Source organism: Aquarana catesbeiana, linkage group LG06, assembly GCF_042186555.1.
Source record: "Aquarana catesbeiana isolate 2022-GZ linkage group LG06, ASM4218655v1, whole genome shotgun sequence".
In the NCBI taxonomy this organism is placed as follows: Eukaryota; Metazoa; Chordata; class Amphibia; order Anura; family Ranidae; genus Aquarana; species Aquarana catesbeiana.
Window position 1 is genome coordinate 364,524,214 of NC_133329.1, and position 17,392 is coordinate 364,541,605.

At 44.3% G+C, this 17,392-nt stretch overlaps 1 protein-coding gene across 2 annotated transcripts in view; it reads right to left on the reverse strand.

Annotated features, from left to right (window-relative positions):
- The window catches only part of GALNT13 (polypeptide N-acetylgalactosaminyltransferase 13), a 540,125-nt gene that overhangs the window by 172,139 nt on the left and 350,594 nt on the right, over nucleotides 1-17,392 (reverse strand). For both annotated transcript variants that reach the window (XM_073634136.1, XM_073634138.1), the window contains exon 5: nucleotides 16,140-16,310. In XM_073634136.1, coding sequence (XP_073490237.1) covers nucleotides 16,140-16,310 — 171 coding nt within the window. The remainder of the gene's footprint in view (nucleotides 1-16,139; nucleotides 16,311-17,392) is intronic.

Consider the following 17,392-nt stretch of genomic DNA (forward strand, 5'->3'; position numbering starts at 1 on the left):
AAATACATTACAATATATTACATCACTTTCAAAGTTGTATTCTGTCGTACAAGATTTTTTGGCAATTGAATAACCTCTTCATTTTCAATATGGTGACTAGCATGCAAAAAGAAAAAATGGACTATCATTTGTCCAATATTCTCATTGTGTGTACAAGGCTTAAGTTGCTTTGAGTTCAAGAAATGAATGAATATGTATTGCTGCTTGGTATGGAAATGATCTCTCCATTTCTGATCATAAGGGAGGGCATCCAGACTGGAAGAAGACCTGTACTGCAAATTCCTTCAGACATACACATTCAATTAAAACCAAGAGGAAAGATGATGTTTTTATAGTAACCAGACAGTTCCTTGAATCTTCTGATCTGCACTAGAAAAAAAAATAATATCTGAGAACTGATTATTTACTGATAAATAATATCAATAAAGAATATGCAAGGGATGGTGCATCCATTGTGCATAAGCAAGCAAATCACCTGCTAACCAAATGTGCTATGTGCCTGCAATGGGCGGGCATGCATGCAAACATGCTAGAGCATATACTGTATATGCAGAATTTGCTAATTAAGGTAATTTGCAATGGATGCTCCAAGGTCTGAAAGTAGGGCAGCTATGTCATGGCAGGCCAAAAATAAAATGTGAATTTCTCTAATGTTTTTTGGGTTTATCTAACCACTGTTAGTTTTAAAAGCACATTTTTATATATGAATAAAATTGCATCAAATGTGCATAGCTATCATTAACCACTTTGGCCCCAGATGGTTTTACCCCCTTCCTGACCAGAGCACTTTTTACAATTCGGCACTGTGTTGCTTTAACTGACAATTGCACGGTCGTACGACGCTGTACCCAAACAAAATTTACGTCTTTTTTTCCCACAAATAGAGCTTTCTTTTGGTGGTATTTGATCACCTCTGCGGTTTTTATTTTTTGCGCTATTAACAAAAAAAGACAATTTTGAAAAAAAAAATCTTTTTTTTACTTTCTGCTATAATAAATATCCCCCCAAAAATATATAAAAAAACTAATTTCTTCCTAAGTTTTTAGGCCGATATGTATTCTTCTACATATTTTTGGTAAAAAAAAAAAAAATATCGCAATAAGTGTATATTGATTGGTTTGCACAAAAGTTATAGTGTCTACAAAATAGGGGATAGATTTATGTTATTTTTATTATAATTTTTTTTTTTTTTTTTAAGTAATGGCAGTGATCTGGGATTTTTATTGGGACTGTGACATTGCGGTGGACAGATCGAACACATTCGACACTATTTTGGGACCATTGACATAGAGCTAAAAATAGCCACTGATTACTGTATAAATGTCACTGGCAGGGAAGGGGTTAAACACTAGGGGGCGATCAAGGGGTTAAGTGTGTTCCCTCAGCATGCTCTAACTGTAGGGGGGACAGACTGATGACAGGGAACAGTAGATCTCTGTCATGTTACTATGCAGAAAAGGGAAATGCCTTGTTTACATAGGCAGTTCCCCGTTTTGCATCTCCTCGCTGTGATCATAGGCCGTTGGCTGACATTGAGTCTGCGGGACCCGTGGGCACACTCCCGCGGCGGGCGCCCGCGTGCCCTCTATCCTACTTTTGCAGACTGACGTACAGGTACGTGAGTTTGCGCAGGAGTGCCATTCAGCCGACGTTAATTTGTTAAGCCATGTGGTTAATACAGGTTGGGAGAAAAAACTCAATTTGTAAAAAGCCTCCACAAATCTTACACAGAAGGGTATTGTATTGCACATATTTGGATCTCTGTGTTCAAGCAAAGTGTATAGTGTTTTTTTTACACACCATTAGGCCTGGTGTATGTACATTTAATGGGTTATAAAAATCAGTCACATTCATTTTTTATTGAAAAGTTGATGTTGCCATGCCCATTTTGGGGGGCCTAAAACACAGGCAAATTTTTTTGGACGATTAACATGCATGGGAAACTAGAAAAGCACTGTATATACACTCACCGGACACTTTATTAGGTACACCTGTTCAGTTGCTTGGTAACACAAATTGCTAATCAGCCAATCACATGGCAGCAACTCATGCCTTTAGGCACCTAGACGTAGTGAAGATGACTTGCTGACGTTTGAACCAAGCATCAGAATGGGGAAGAAAGGGGAATTAGGTGACTTTGAACGTGACATGGTTGTTGGTGCCAGAAGGGCTGGTCTGAGCATTTCAAAAACTGCTGATCTACTGGGATTTTCATGCACAACCATCTCTAGGGTTTACAGAGAATGGTCCGAAAAAGAGAAAATATGCAGTGAGCGGCAGTTGTGTGGATGAAATTGCCTTGTTGATGTCAGAGGATAGGGATGAGCTTCGCGTTCGAGTCAAACTCATGTTCGACTCGAACATTGGCTGTTCGCAAGTTTGCCGAACAGCGAACAATTTGGGGTGTTCACGGCAAATTCAAATGCCGCGGAACACCCTTTAAAAGTCTATGGGAGAAATCAAAAGTGCTAATTTTAAAGGCTTATATTCATAGTATGAATATAAGCCTTTAAAATTAGCACTTTTGATTTCTCCCATAGTCATAAAAAGTGTTTGGGGACCTGGGTCCTGCCCCAGGGGACATGGATCAATGCAAAAAAAAGTTTTAAAAATGGCCGTTTTTTCGGGAGCAGTGATTTTAATAATGCTTAAAGTGAAACAATAAAAGTGTAATAGCCCCTTAAATTTCGTACCTGGGGGGGTGTCTATAGTATGCCTGTAAAGGGGCGCATGTTTCCCGTGTTTAGAACAGTCTGACAGTAAAATGACATTTCAAAGGAAAAAAAGTAATTTAAACTACTCGCGGCTATTAATGAATTGCCGGTCTGACAATACACATAAAAGTTCATTGATAAAAACGGCATGGGAATTCCCCACAGGGGAACCCTGAACCAAAATTAATAAAAAAAAAAATGACGTGGGGGGTCCCCCTAAATTCCATACCAGGCCCTTCAGGTCTGGTATTGATATTAAGGGGAACCCCGGCCAAAATAAAAAAAAAAAAAATGGTGTGGGGTCCCCCTCAAAATCTATACCAGACCCTTCAGGTCTGGTATGGATTTTAAGGGGAACCCCGTGTCAAAATTTAAAAATAAAACGGCGTGGGGTCCCCCCAAAAATCCATACCAGACCCTTATCCGAGCACGCAACCTGGTAGGCCGCAGGAAAAGAGGGGGGACGAGAGAGCGCCCCCCTCCTGAACCGTACCAGGCCACATGCCCTCAACATTGGGAGGGTGCTTTGGGGTAGCCCCCCCAAAACACCTTGTCCCCATGTTGATGAGGACAAGGGCCTCATCCCCACAACCCTGGCCGTTGGTTGTGGGGGTCTGCGGGCAGGGGGCTTATCGGAATCTGGAAGCCCCCTTTAACAAGGGGACCCCTAGATCCCAGCCCTCCCCCCTGTGTGAAATGGTAAGGGGGTACTTGTACCCCTACCATTTCACTAAAAAAGTATAAAAAATTTTTAAAATGACAAGAGACAGTTTTTGACAATTCCTTTATTTAAATGCTTCTTCTTTCTTCTATCTTCTATCTTCCTTCGGTTTCTTCCTCCATCTTCTTCTTCTTCTGGTTCTTCTGGTTCTTCCTCCAGTGTTCTCGTCCGGCATCTTTCTCTGCGGCGTCAGCGTCTTCTTCCCTTCTTCTCCGGGCCGCTCCGCATCCATGATGGCATGGAGGGAGGCTCCCGCTGTGTGACGCTTCTCTCTTCATCTTCTTCTCTTTATCTTCTTCTCTTCATCTTCTTTTTGGGCCGCTCCGCATCCATGATGGCATGGAGGGAGGCTCCCGCTGTGTGACGCTTCTCCTCTTCTGACGGTTCTTAAATAACGGGGGGGGGGGCCACCCGGTGACCCCGCCCCCTCTGACACACGGGGAATGCCACAGGGAAGTCCCGTCAAGTCACCGTGCATCAGAGGGGGACGGGGTCACCGGGTGGCCCTGCCCTCCCGTTATTTAAAAACCGTCAGAAGAGGAGCATGCCATCATGGATGCGGAGCAGCCCGAAAAGAAGATGAAGACAAGAAGATGAAGACAAGAAGATGAAGAGAAGAAGATGAAGAGAGAAGCGTCACACAGCGGGAGCCTCCCTCCATGCCATCATGGATGCGGAGCGGGCCGAGGAGAACAAGGGAAGAAGACGCCGCGGAGGAAGATGCCAGATGAGAACACCGGAGGAATAACCAGAAGAACCAGAAGAAGAAGATGGAGGAAGAAACCGAAGGAAGATAGAAGAAAGAAGAAAGAAGAAGCATTTAAATAAAGGAAATGTCAAAAACTGTCTCTTGTCTTTTTTAACATTTTTGACACTTTTTTTGTGAAATGGTAGGCCCTTACCATTTCTCACAGGGGGAGGGCCGGGATCTGGGGGTGCCCTTTTTAAAGGGGGCTTCCAGATTACGATAAGCCCCCCGCCTGCAGACCCCCACAACCACCAGCCAAGGGTTGTGGGGATGAGGCCCTTGTCCTCATCAACATGGAGCACCCTCCCAATGTTGAGGGCATGTGGCCTGGTACGATTCAGGAGGGGGGGGGCGCTCTCTCGTCCCCACCTCTTTTTCTGCGGCCTGCCAGGTTGCGTGCTCGGATAAGGTTCTGGTATGGATCTTTAGGGGGACCCCATGCCGTTTTTTTTTTAATTATGGCGCGGGGTTCCCCTTAAAATCCATACCAGACCTGAAGGGACACCCCCCCCCCCCCCACGTCATTTTTTTTTTTTTTAATTTTGGCTGGGGTTCCCCTGTGGGGAATTCCCATTCCGTTTTTATCAATGAACTTTTATGTGTATTGTCGGACCGACAATTCATTAATAGCCGTGAGTAATTTTAAATGACTTTTTTTCCTTTGAAATGTCATTTTGCTGTCAGACTGTTCTAAACACGGGAAACATGCGCCCCTTTACAGGCATACTATAGACACCCCCCAGGTACGAATTTTAAAGGGATATTACACTTTTATTGTTTCACTTTAAGCATTGTTAAAATCACTGCTCCCGAAAAAACGGCCATTTTTAAAACTTTTTTTTGCATTGATCCATGTCCCCTGGGGCAGGACCCAGGTCCCCAAATACTTTTTATGATAATAACTTGCATATAAGCCTTTAAAATTAGCACTTTTGATTATTCATGTTCGTGTCCCCTAGACTTTAACGGTGTTCGCGTGTTCGAACAAATTTTTTGCCTGTTCGCAAGTTCTGGTGCGAACCGAACAGGGGGGTGTTCGGCTCATCCGTATCAGAGGAGAATGGGCAGACTGGTTTGAGATGATAGAAAGGCAACAGTAACTCAAATAACCACTCCTAACAACCAAGGTATGCAGAATATTATCTCTGAATGCACAACACATTGAACCTTGAAATGGATAGGCTACAACAGCAGAAGACCACACCGGGTGCCAATCCTGACAGCTAAGAACAGAAAACGGAGGCTACAATTTGCACAGGCTCACCAAAATTGGAAAAATGTTGCCTGCTCTGATGAGTCCCGATTTCGGCTGCGACATTCAGATGGTAGGGTCAGAATTTGGTGTAAACAACATGAAAGCATGGAGCCATCCTACCTTGTATCAATTGTTCAGGCTGGTGGTGTAATGGTGAGGGGGATATTTTCTTGGCACACTTTGGGCCCCTTAGTACCAGTTGAGCATCATTTAAACGCCACGGCCTACCTGAGTATTGTTGCTAAGTGTGTCCATCCCTTTATGACTACAGTGTACCCATCTTCTGAATGCTACTTCCAGCAGGATAATGCACCATGTCACAAAGCTCAAATCATCTCAAAATGGTTTCTTGAACATGACAATGAGGTCACTGTACTCTAATGGCCTCCACAGTCACCAGATCTCAATCCAGGAGATTTGCATCATGGATGCGCACACGACCCGGCCGGGACAAGGAGTGGGCAAGAGGGACAGTTGCCCTGGGCACTGTGGTATCATGTAAAGTGGAGGGGCACTGCAAGGAGATTGAGGGGAAGGGGATTTTTGTTGGGTGCAGTAATTTGGGGGGCAGCAGGGAGTAAGAATTGTTCTAGGAGGAGAATTTTTTTTCTGGGTGCTAGAAGGGATGATTGGGGGTGCTTGTGCTGGGAGGGGGTTTGGGGGGATATTTATGCTAGGAGAGGGGTTTGGAGTAGGGGGGAGAATGTGTACTCGGAGGGGAAATTTCAGGAGTGGAGGATTTGTGCTAGGAGGGGTGCTTTTTTGGAGGGGGGGGCATTTGTGCTGGGGGAGAAGGAGGGGGTAGAGATTTGTGCTGGGAGGGGGGATTTCAGCAGGGGGGGGCAGTTTTGTACTGGGTGAGAGAATTTATGCTTAGGCGGTAAGCATGCAGATTAGTGCCCAATTTTTTTTGGGGGGGGGGGATTTTTATTCACACACAATGCTCATACATCTTGGAGGGGGGGGCATTGCCCTAGGCTCTAGGTGACCTTGTCCTGGCACTGCACCCGACAAATCTGCACCAACTGCGTGATGCTATCATGTCAATATATATCAAAATCTCTGAGGAATGTTTCCAACACCTTATGAATCTATGCACGGAATAATTAAGGCACTTCTGAAGGCAAAAGGAGGTCCAGCCCGGTACTAGCAAGGTCTAACTAATAAAATGGCAAGTGAGTGCATTTAACATCTGTGTACGATCAGTTAGAAAGGTTCAATGACTGTGATTAGTAGGCACACAAGTGTCTTTGTGTGTGAGCAAGCTTGCGATCAAAGTGTACCTTTATTGTGATGGGGTGAGGAGGAGGCTTCATAATGCTATATTGGTGGTAGCATAGCCCCATTCACTTGTTTGCTGGGCTGTACTGCCCACCGAACATGACAGAGGGGCTAATTTTTGCCATGCCAAATGAAAGCAATATATATATATATATATATATATATATATATATATATATATATATATAGACCCAACAGAGATCAGAATTCATATACTGCTCCCTGCGCAGAATCTGGGTGTGGCGGAACGGAGTAATGCCGGCACATTAGGTAATGTAATTAGACAGTATTAAAGGTGATAGATAAATATAGAGGTAAAGAAAGACAGAGGGTCTTTCACAATGGTGTCAGAATTGTACTAATTACTAATATTTAGAATTATTATTTAGTAATGTGGCCGTGACTAGTGTATACCCCTATATGGTTGCCTTTGCAGCCTGGAGGGCGGTTGTGGAGTGATATGCCGTGTACACACAGGCGGATTTTCCAATGGGAAATGTTGGATGTAAGCTTGTTTTCGGAACGTCCGACCGTGTGTATGCTGCATCGGACATTTGCTGTCGGACTTTCCGCCAACAAATGTTTGCTAGCAGGTTCCCAAATTTTCCGCCAACAAAACTTTGTTGTCGGAAAGAGGAGCCGCACTGGCTATTGAACTTCCTTTTTCTCGGCTAGACGTACGTCTTGTACGTCACCGCATTCTCACGTTAGTAATTGTTGGCCAACCTTTGTGTGACTGTGTGTATGCAAGACAAGTTTGAGCCAACAACCTTCGAACAAAAGTCCATGGTTTTGTTGGCGGAAAGTTCCATCGTGTGTACGCGGCATTATGATGCAATTCAACTGACTGTTTTTATTGCCCCCTCCCCAAGTAGTGTAAACTACTGTAAGTTTAAGAGTCCTTTTAGACCACGGGTGTCAAACTCAATTTCATCGTGGGCTGCATCAACATTATAGTTGCCCTCAAAGGGCTGGTTTTATCTGTAAGACTAGATGTCCAGAGCACCACCCCCACTTACATTAGAGTCTTCTGAATGCTGAGACCAGGGGAGGTGGAGACGAGGGGAGTGCTGCAGCTGCAGGAGAGGTGTGAGGGCCACATGAAATGACCTGGAGGGCCGGCTATGGCCCACGGGCCTTGTGTTTGACACATTTTAAACTATGGACTATGTTAAAGCAATACATTATTGTGCGTTAAAGGCTCTTTGCGTTAAGATAGCCCATTTATTTTGAATGTGCTGACAGGGCACCCTATCACACTAAACTATCATACCCGAGGCTTCTTTTTTTAAGGCAGCACACATTTCTGCATTCTGGTGCTTTGAAATACACTCACATTAAGAGTGTGTTGGCAAGGTGTGTTGGGGGTTCCATTTTTAAAAAATTGCACTGCTGTATTACGGACAACATATACAGACAACAACCTTCTCGACCCCCTACAGTCCAGCTTCCGTCCACAACATTCCACTGAAACTGCCCTACTAAAACTCACCAATGACCTACTAACTGCTAAAACCAATGGCCATTACTCCATACTCATACTCTTAGACCTCTCTGCTGCCTTCGACACAGTTGACCACCTGCTCCTCCTCAGCAAACTACATTCCCTTGGCCTCTGTGATTCTGCTTTATCCTGGTTCTCCTCCTACCTATCTCAGCGCACTTTCAGTGTCACTTACAACTCCATCTCCTTCGCTCCTCTTCCTCTCTCTGTTGGGGTACCCCAAGGCTCTGTCCTTGGGCCCCTCCTATTCTCGGTCTATACCTCTTCCCTAGGCCAGTTGATAACCTCCCATGGCTTCCAATACCACCTCTATGCCGATGACACCCTGATCTATCTCTCCACTCCTCAACTCACCCACTCGATCTCCTCACAGATCTCAAACTTACTGAATCACATATCGGTATGGATGTCATACCACCTTCTCTAACTCAATCTTTCTATAAATGAGCTTGTTACATTTCCTCCTTCCCGGTCCCCCCCCCCCATTACTTTACCGTTAAGATCAACAGCACAACCATTGGTCCCTCCACACATGCCAGGGTGCTGGGTGTAATCCTTGACTCTGACCTCTCCTTCAGCCCCTATATCCAATCACTGGCTAATTCCTGCCGCCTTAACTTCTGCAACATCTCCAGAATTCAACCCTTCCTGACTAATGACACCATAAAGCAACTTATTCACTCCTTGATTATTTCCCACCTTGACTACTGCAACTCTCTCCTTAATGGCCTACCCTTACGCAGGGTATCCCCCTTCAGTCTATTATGAATGCTGCTGTCAGACTAATACACCTCACTAACCGATCCGTCACAGCTGCCCCTCTCTGCCAATCCCTTTACTGGCTTCCCCTACCCCACCATATAAAATTCAAAATGCTAACCACAACATACAAGGCCATCCACAACATCGCCCCCAGCTATATCACCAACCTCATCTGCAGATATCGCCCAAATCACCCCCTCCGCTCCTCCTAGGACCTCCTGCTCTCTAGCTCCCTTGTTACCTCCTCTCATTCTTGCCTTCAGGACTTCTCCAGAGCCTCTCCCATCCTCTGGAACTCCCTGCCCCAGTATATCCGATCAGCCCCTAACCTGTAAACCTTTAGGAGATCCCTGAAAAATCACTTATTCAGGGAAGCCTATCCCACACCCATCTAACAACCCCATCAAATCATTCCCAGCATCTATTACATTTTGTACCACCACCCCCTCCCTTTAGAATGTAAGCTCTATGAGCCGGGCCCTCCTGTCCTTTCTGTATTGAACTGTACTGTAATTGTGCTGTCCCCCCTCTACATTATAAAGTGCTGTGTAAACTGCTGACAATATATAAATCACGTAAAATAATAATAACAATAATATTATTTTGTACAGCGGGAACATGCATTGAATCACTACATTAATTTGAACAGTTTATGCCTACTCTTTTCATTTGCTTTTGTGAATTAGGTCCTGTATCATGATGCCTTCTCAGGTTCTTACAGCAGAGGGTGCCAGTGATCAGCACATGGATAAGCCCATGCAGGCGCTGTATGATATCCTAGCTCAGTAATTGGTATGACATAGATAAACAGTGTCACAGTTTTAGCTGGAATGTGATGCACGCTCATATATATTCTATTGACAGGAGAAGATAAGTGAGCTTCAGTTTTCCAGAACAGAGAAGACGTGCTTTATATCCTAAAGGCGAAGACTAATGACCCCGCTGTATTATAACATTGTACCATTGTGCAGTAAACAATGGAAATGTTTGAGAAACATTTATTTATAGAGATTATCAGGTTTTTGAAGAGCTAACAGATCAATTTCTCCTTAATAGTGTATAATCATAAGAGGAAAATAGTAGGCCTAAACAAATCTTTTGTATCAAATAAAGAAAGATCCAATATTCATCTGATCTCACTCATCGACCACTAAGAACACAGCCAGACTAAAACTGTAATATAGAGAAGGAGAGAGGAGAATTCACAGTGACATCAATCAAAGACAGGGATTCAATGAGTTAAAGTATATAAAAACCATAGCTCCCAACTGTCCCTGATTTTGAGGGATTGTCCCTCATTTGAACAAAGTCCCTCTGTCCTTCTTTCATCTTCATTTGTCCCTCTTTTTGGTTTCATCTATATAGTTGTATATAAAATGCATTTTTTTTTATCTTTCAAAAGGTGTTTACCAGTGCTAAACCTTTCATCCAGTTTTCTAATTTGCTGCAAAAGCCAATATAAAGGAATAATAGTGGTAAGAAAAAAAAAAAAAACATTTTTGGGTTTAACTAAGCATTTTTTATTTTGTAATTCTCCTTTAAGGGGTGTGGCAGGGGGTGTGTCCTATCCCTACATACCTTTGCTAATCAGTGTCCCTCGTTCCCAAATCCAAAAAGTTTGGAGGTATATGTAAACTCAAAGTGTTAAAATAGTATACAGTATATTTGCTATTGTTCCTATAATTATTCAGAGCACAGCCTTTTAGAAATCTGAGCACATTGGTGCTGTGGCCATAGGGCTTTTTTTTTAGGGTGACAACACACACCACTACTTTTTAAAACATTGGAGCATTGTCACCCTTCTGCACACACTGTGGGACTACTGGCAGCCCCACACATGCACAGCATGCCTATAGTCTGCAAATGTCATCCAGCCCTCCTACTCCGTCCTTCTCTATTGTAATGAAAAGTTCACCATGGACTACTAAGTCCTGAAGTTTGTAACCTGGCAACAATGTCACTGAAAGGGATGCACTGCAGCACCTTTAGGCCCCAGAATAGGTACCTTGGGTGATTTACAAGAAGAGAAACATAGACATAGGGGCCTACATGGCTGGGTTCAAAAGGGGTTTGGCATAGGGGAAGTTTTAAAAACGAAAAGTAAATATGGAGCCCGGGGTACCTACATGATTGGTGGGTCAGACGGGAACAGGAGGAGATTTGGGGGGTGGTTACAGAAAGGTCTTTGGAAAATCGGAAGCTGATGTTAGGAAATCTTCCCACCCTAATTTGATAAAAGATAGTTTTATGCTGTTTATATTTATATTTACGAAAATAACTGCATTTCCATGTTCTGCGTACTGCGTGTAGCACCCTCTACTAGAAGGTAGGTGCTAGAATAGGATTTTTCTGGGTTGAGAGATCAGTGTAGGCTAGGGTTGCCACATCATCCCTTTAATCCAGGACACATATTAATTACACAGGTTCTGAGGCTGATTTAATGCAGATAAGGCACCACGTGAGTTTAATTATCACCTTAATCAGCCACAAAACTTGTGTAATTAATGTGTGCCCTGGATTAAAGGGATGATGTGGCAACCCTAGTGTAGGTAAATTTAGACAGGCCTGTGCTGTGAGTCAGGCCTGTGTGTTTAGATTTGAGAATGGGAGTGTTAAGTGTAGTGGTGGGTGTGACCACCTGTGCTCTGACTCAGGAGGTGCCTCCCCTGCTTTCAGGCAGATTGTTCTGGAAGAGAGGTTGGACCTGAGGTTTGAGTGGCAGGCAGCTCATGTGAGGAGCACTGACCAATTACACTTTGGTATTGGCAGGGGGCAGGCCTCCCATATAAGCTGAGGTCACATGCTGCCAGGGAGGCGTTCTGAGGTGCAGGAAGAAAGAGTGGAGTTTTAGGAGTCTACCTCAGGGCGGACCCACGTGGGGGTGCGCCGAGCGTGGAGGAGGGATGGAGGAGCTGCTAGGAAGTAATCCTGGATAAAGATCTTCATTATGGAGTTGGTGTCAAGCTGCTGTGACCGGGGAACACAGGACTTGTACACAGAAGATCAGGGAAGAAGAAGTAACAGTAAAGCGGAGGATCAACGTTCTGGGACCGGGGAACACAGAACTTGCCCTTTGAAGAAGATCAGTGTGAGAAAAGAAAAAGGAGAATAGTTGAGAGTAGTGCAGAATGCTATGGCCGGGGAACGCAGTGTTTGCAGTTATAGACTGGCTAGGAACAGTAGTCCGCCTATTACCATGTGTCAGGCCATCGGGGGGAGGTACCAAGTATCTCTGGCCTGGTAAAGCACACTGGTAATACCTTACAAAAGACTGTGTAGCTGCCAAACTCACTGAGCCATCGGGGAGATGCTTTGTATGCCTCTGGCTTATTGATTTGCTGAAGCAACACCGTTATGGTCTGCAAGCTTGGGTTATTCAGAGTGATCCCTTCTTGTTTAAATGGAAGTGAAGCAACAGTAATCTAACAAGTTTGCAGTGGAAGATTTGCACAAGGAGAGAGGAACTCAGAAGAGTGATATTCTGCAGGAGTCAGTGCAGAGGAGGAGGAGCAATAGTCTGCAGAGGAGATATGCAGAGGAAATAGGCTGTGAATGTTAGAGGTGCATCATTTCAAGGCCAAGGCCGCTAATCAATGTCTTATCAATGCGATGACAATACATTAAGTGCAATAGGCATCCCATATCTTCCTTTACCCCACCAAAGTTGTATCCCGCAATAAACGCAACAAAACTACGAAAATGACTGCTCATTGTCTCAAATGATATATGGGGGTCTGGCAGCAGGGTGATTTGGTGGATTGTTTGTCAGGAGTGCCCGTCACCATGGCTACATGCGGGGAACCAGATATAGTGAATGCAGGGTCCTGGGTTTAGTAACACTTTAAGTTGAAATGCCTACAAGGACCCCGGTTCTCCATTCATATTGTCTGAAATGTTATTTTGGTATTTATATATTTCTTCTTAAAAAAAGGACTGCTATGACCATGAAACTCCAGTTTAGGTCTTGTGTGAGATATTTAGATATTGAGGAGTGTGGTCAGGCACTACAAGAGGCACAGTCCTCTTTATTACCCTAGTCATGATATTTATTACTTTTTATAAAGAATATGACTCTAGGTGGGCACATGGTCCCCTTTGTGATTTCCCATGTTTGTTTTCACAGCTACTTTAACCTTAATTATTTAAAGCATATACAGACTGTGAAATTTCTGTTTTGCTGAGAAAAATAATGAAAATCAATTTATAAATAGAAGATAAAAAAACATAGATTTGGGTATTAATTTTAGTATGCTGTTTGTGGTGTTTGCTGTGCAAAGTAGAACCTCAGTTTGTTTAATTTTTTTTTCCTCTCACCCCTACCCTGTCTTCAGCACTGCCCTCCTCATCCTCCTCCGCCACTCATCACCATCCACTTCTGCCACTTCCGGGTAGAATGTAAGCCAAGGCTGTCATGGACACAACCCCTGGGGTGGCAGTACTGGGGGACAGGAGGCAGGAAGTAGCCTTTAAACTCACCACAATGCATAAAACAAATAAGAACACTTTTGTGAAAATGATCAAAAAAGAGGAAAAAACAAAATAAGAGCCAGACAAAACCTGGACATAAATATTGGGCAGAATAGGGATGGAGCCCTGATTTGAGGATTGAGGAGTTTCTATATCAGATGCATCAAAGAGACATTTTGTGCCTCAATAACTACTAAAATCCATTGTGATTATGACAGGATCAGTCACTAATTGATGAAACATTAGGCTCTCTATGGTGTAACCTACACAACGGAGTCTGGTAGAATTTATTGGCTCATGATTACATGGTACTGCTAATGTCAACGATTCATTGATGACACATGATCCCATTTTCCATACACCACATGTTGCATTGGTTGCAATCTTCAATGGATCATGAAGAGTTTTAAACTGTAACTTAAACCTAAACCTGCTCGGATGCACACTCATATGTGAGGTATTTTGAGAGGATATAAAATTTCAGATTGGCCAAAATAATCCAACATGGCTGCTCACTATTTCCCTGTGAAATTCATTGTTGAAGAGCATGCCAAACTTGTCTGGATCAGGCAATAATTGTCTTTAAATGCTACCAGGGTGCAAATTTTGTGGTAGAAAATGCTAATGTACTTGATTGAGGATTAAAGGGGTTAAAGGAATCCTTAACAAGGATACTAGGGTGTTGGTTTACTAAAACTGGAGAGTGCAAAATCTGGTGCAGCTGTGCGTAGTAGCCAATGTACTTCTAACTTCAGCTTGTTTAGCTTGTTAGGCCCATTTCACACTGATGGACTGATCGTGTCCGCCTGTCAGTTTTTTAGGGGGACCTGATCGGACCATCCATTGCTTTTTATGGAGCAGCGGATGTCAGTGAACATGTGTTTACTGACACCCACCAGCATCCGATCCAATCCTGACCACTAAAACAGATGCCCATCTGTTCAGTGGATCGGATGACAGTTGGATGGAAACGGACAGGTGGTCCATTTCCATCCGACAGCCCCATAGAGAACAGTGGGTTGTGTCCGTGTCTGCTCTGCATCAGTGGAGGGGACACAGACCTGTCATCTGCCTTCTCAGCGGGGATCAGCAGAGAAATCCTCCGCTGAGTGGGCAGATCTGTGAAAGGGGCATTAAGCTTTGACAAAAAAAACTGGAAGCTGATGATTTTGAGCATGCCTCGGACAGGGACAAAAAATAGGCCCGGCATTTTAGACTGAGCAGCCAATTTTTCCAGGGACCGGGCGGAGGTGCCTGGTGTCGTTCCTCCACACTGTAATGTGCAGGGACACTGTGATATAAAGGTGACTGCACTGTAAAGGGGCACTACAATGATTACAGTGCAATCCCCTTTATATTACAGTGTCCCAGTCCTATTGTGGCCATACAATGCTAGTACTGTCTGTATCCTATTGTGCCCACACTGCCCAGTGACCCTGACCTGCTCTCTCTGGTGGTGCTGGACAGTGTGGCTCTCTTTCTGGTGGTGCGGGTACAGCATGGCTCTCTCTCTCTGGTGGTGTGGGTAGAGCGTGACTCTCTCTGGGGGTGTGGGTACAGCGTGGCTCTCTCTCTCTGGTGGTGTGGGTACAGCGTGACTCTCTCTGGTGGTGCAGGTAGAGCATGGCTCTCTCTCTGGTGGTGCGGGTACAGTGTGGCTCTATCTGGTGGTGCGGGTACAGCGTGGCTCTTTCTTGTGGTGCAGGTACAGCATGGCTCTCTGGTGATGCTGGGGTTAATAGTTCCCCCAGTACAGTCCTCTCTTTTTCCATGTCTCCTGTAGTAGCTGCTGCAGTGTAGCACTCCTTAGCTTGTTCCCGGGTTTTCCCTTTTCCCCCCAGCAGAGTGCATGCTGGGGACTGTAGTCTGCTCCCTGCTGAGAACAATTGGGCCACCAATCTCCAGGACTACATTTCCCATGATGCCCCTCTAGTTTCTTCTGATTGGCCCTCTGCTGTGGCCAATAGGGAGGGAAGAAGAACAGGCAGGTATCGTTCTCTTCTTCTGTGCTGCCGACATGAGAAGAAGGGGGCGAGCAAGGGAAACATCCTGACAGCGGCCCGTAGCTCTCCCCCCCGCCCTACCATGTGGACACCCATGGCTGGAGGAGGAGGAGCCTGTCCGTACTTGTGGAGAGCGGAATTGTCAGCGTTGGCTCTGAGGCTGAGCTGTGTGTGAGAGAGACACACAGCTCAGCCCATGCAGCCGCTAGTTCTGCAGAAGAAGACACAGGCATGGCCACATAGCGGTAGGTGAGCAGCGGCTTTGGCCTGCGTTAAACCTGTCCAGGCCGCAGCTGCCGCTTAACTCCAGCTGTGCTGCCTGATCACCAACATGCCACGAAGCGAGTGGCCCCGGCCCACCGGGCAAATGCCGGTCTGCCCTATGGCCAATCCGGGCCTGATTTTGAGTCTGAACTCACTGCCTATTGTGTTGCTGATATATAAATATGGTAGGAAAGGAGCTTCAAAAAGATGTTCCAGCTGTCATCCATACTAATCTGAAGGACAAGTGTCATTCAATGGGCATATAATGTGTATGAGTAGTTTGAATACTGTGTCTAAAAGCTCTCCTATCTCACACTGTGCAACTGATTGTTCATCTCTTGATTTTATCTGTATTGACTTTTTTGCTGTAAAAAATATGTGTACACCCATCCATACATGAAATATATAGTATGTATTTACCTTACTGGTAATGTTCTGTCTCCTTTCCTTCTGTCCATTTCTCTCTGGGGAACAGGATACCAGCGAAAATTCAATTTCCAATTAAATCCACCATAAGTCATGTCTGAACCAGCCATGTACTCAAACGTGTCGTCACTTATTACATCGATTATCGGACAAACTACAGTTTTCCTGCAGGGAAAAATATGAAATGGCATTGAAACAAATCAATTCTGTCCATGCCCTCCTGTACACCACTGTCTGTGAAGTTCTCTATAGCGATATTCTGATTTAATAATAGCTATTATCAGGAATTCAAAAACAAATTATATAGCAGACTCATCACTGAACCTCAAACTAACTTATGTTGGCCATAGACAGTTTGAATTTTGTCCAACTTCTATATTGATCAAATTTTCAGCACCACCCAGCTTGAGAAAAGTTGATTTAAAAATCGCTGTCACTGTTGAGCAGAGCCACTGTATTATTGTGGATAGGGAAATTATTTATGGCTAGCTTTAGTCAATTAAAGAAGATGTATTTGTTAAGTACTAACTATTGTAAGCAGTGGTGATGAAGGTATTGAGTAAGCACAAGATGAGTAATTAGTTCTTAGCACAGAAACTGGCGCAAAGAACTTTTACTTTGTATTTCGGCACATGAAAATTACTAGGACTGAAAGCATCAAGGATCCTTCTATGATCATTCTGCTTTTTACAAAGGGATATGTGGAATGACAAGGGTTGGACGGATGGGCAAGGCTTAGCGAAATGTATGCAGGTGCTGCCTTCATCCAGCAGTTTGTGATCTGTTTTTTTCCAGAGAGATTACTGGAGTGCAAGGTGGTATATTAAATATAAGTAGGGATTCTGGCATATGGAATTAATCACTTTGCTCTACATTGTACTGAGCAGACTGCATAAAGGCTGATTGTAAACAAAGCATTGTTTAGATTGCCCTAAGAACATGAGGGCATCTTTAAGGCATAGAGAAAGGAAAGTTAGAGGAAATAAGGTACTTCTCTAGCACCTGACTCATAGCACTGGTACAATTCTTTTCCACCAGTAATCATGACACACCACAGAGTGCACCAAGCGACAATCTTCCTTCACACTAAAAGTGAGTGTACCCAGAAATAGTCTACTCTTACACTACAGGTAAGTGCACTCAGGAACAGTATACCTCTACAGTGTCAAGGTAAGCGCACCAAGCAAAAGTCACCCGTCACACTTCATTTTACCTGGGAGCAATCTACCCTCACAATCCATGAAAGC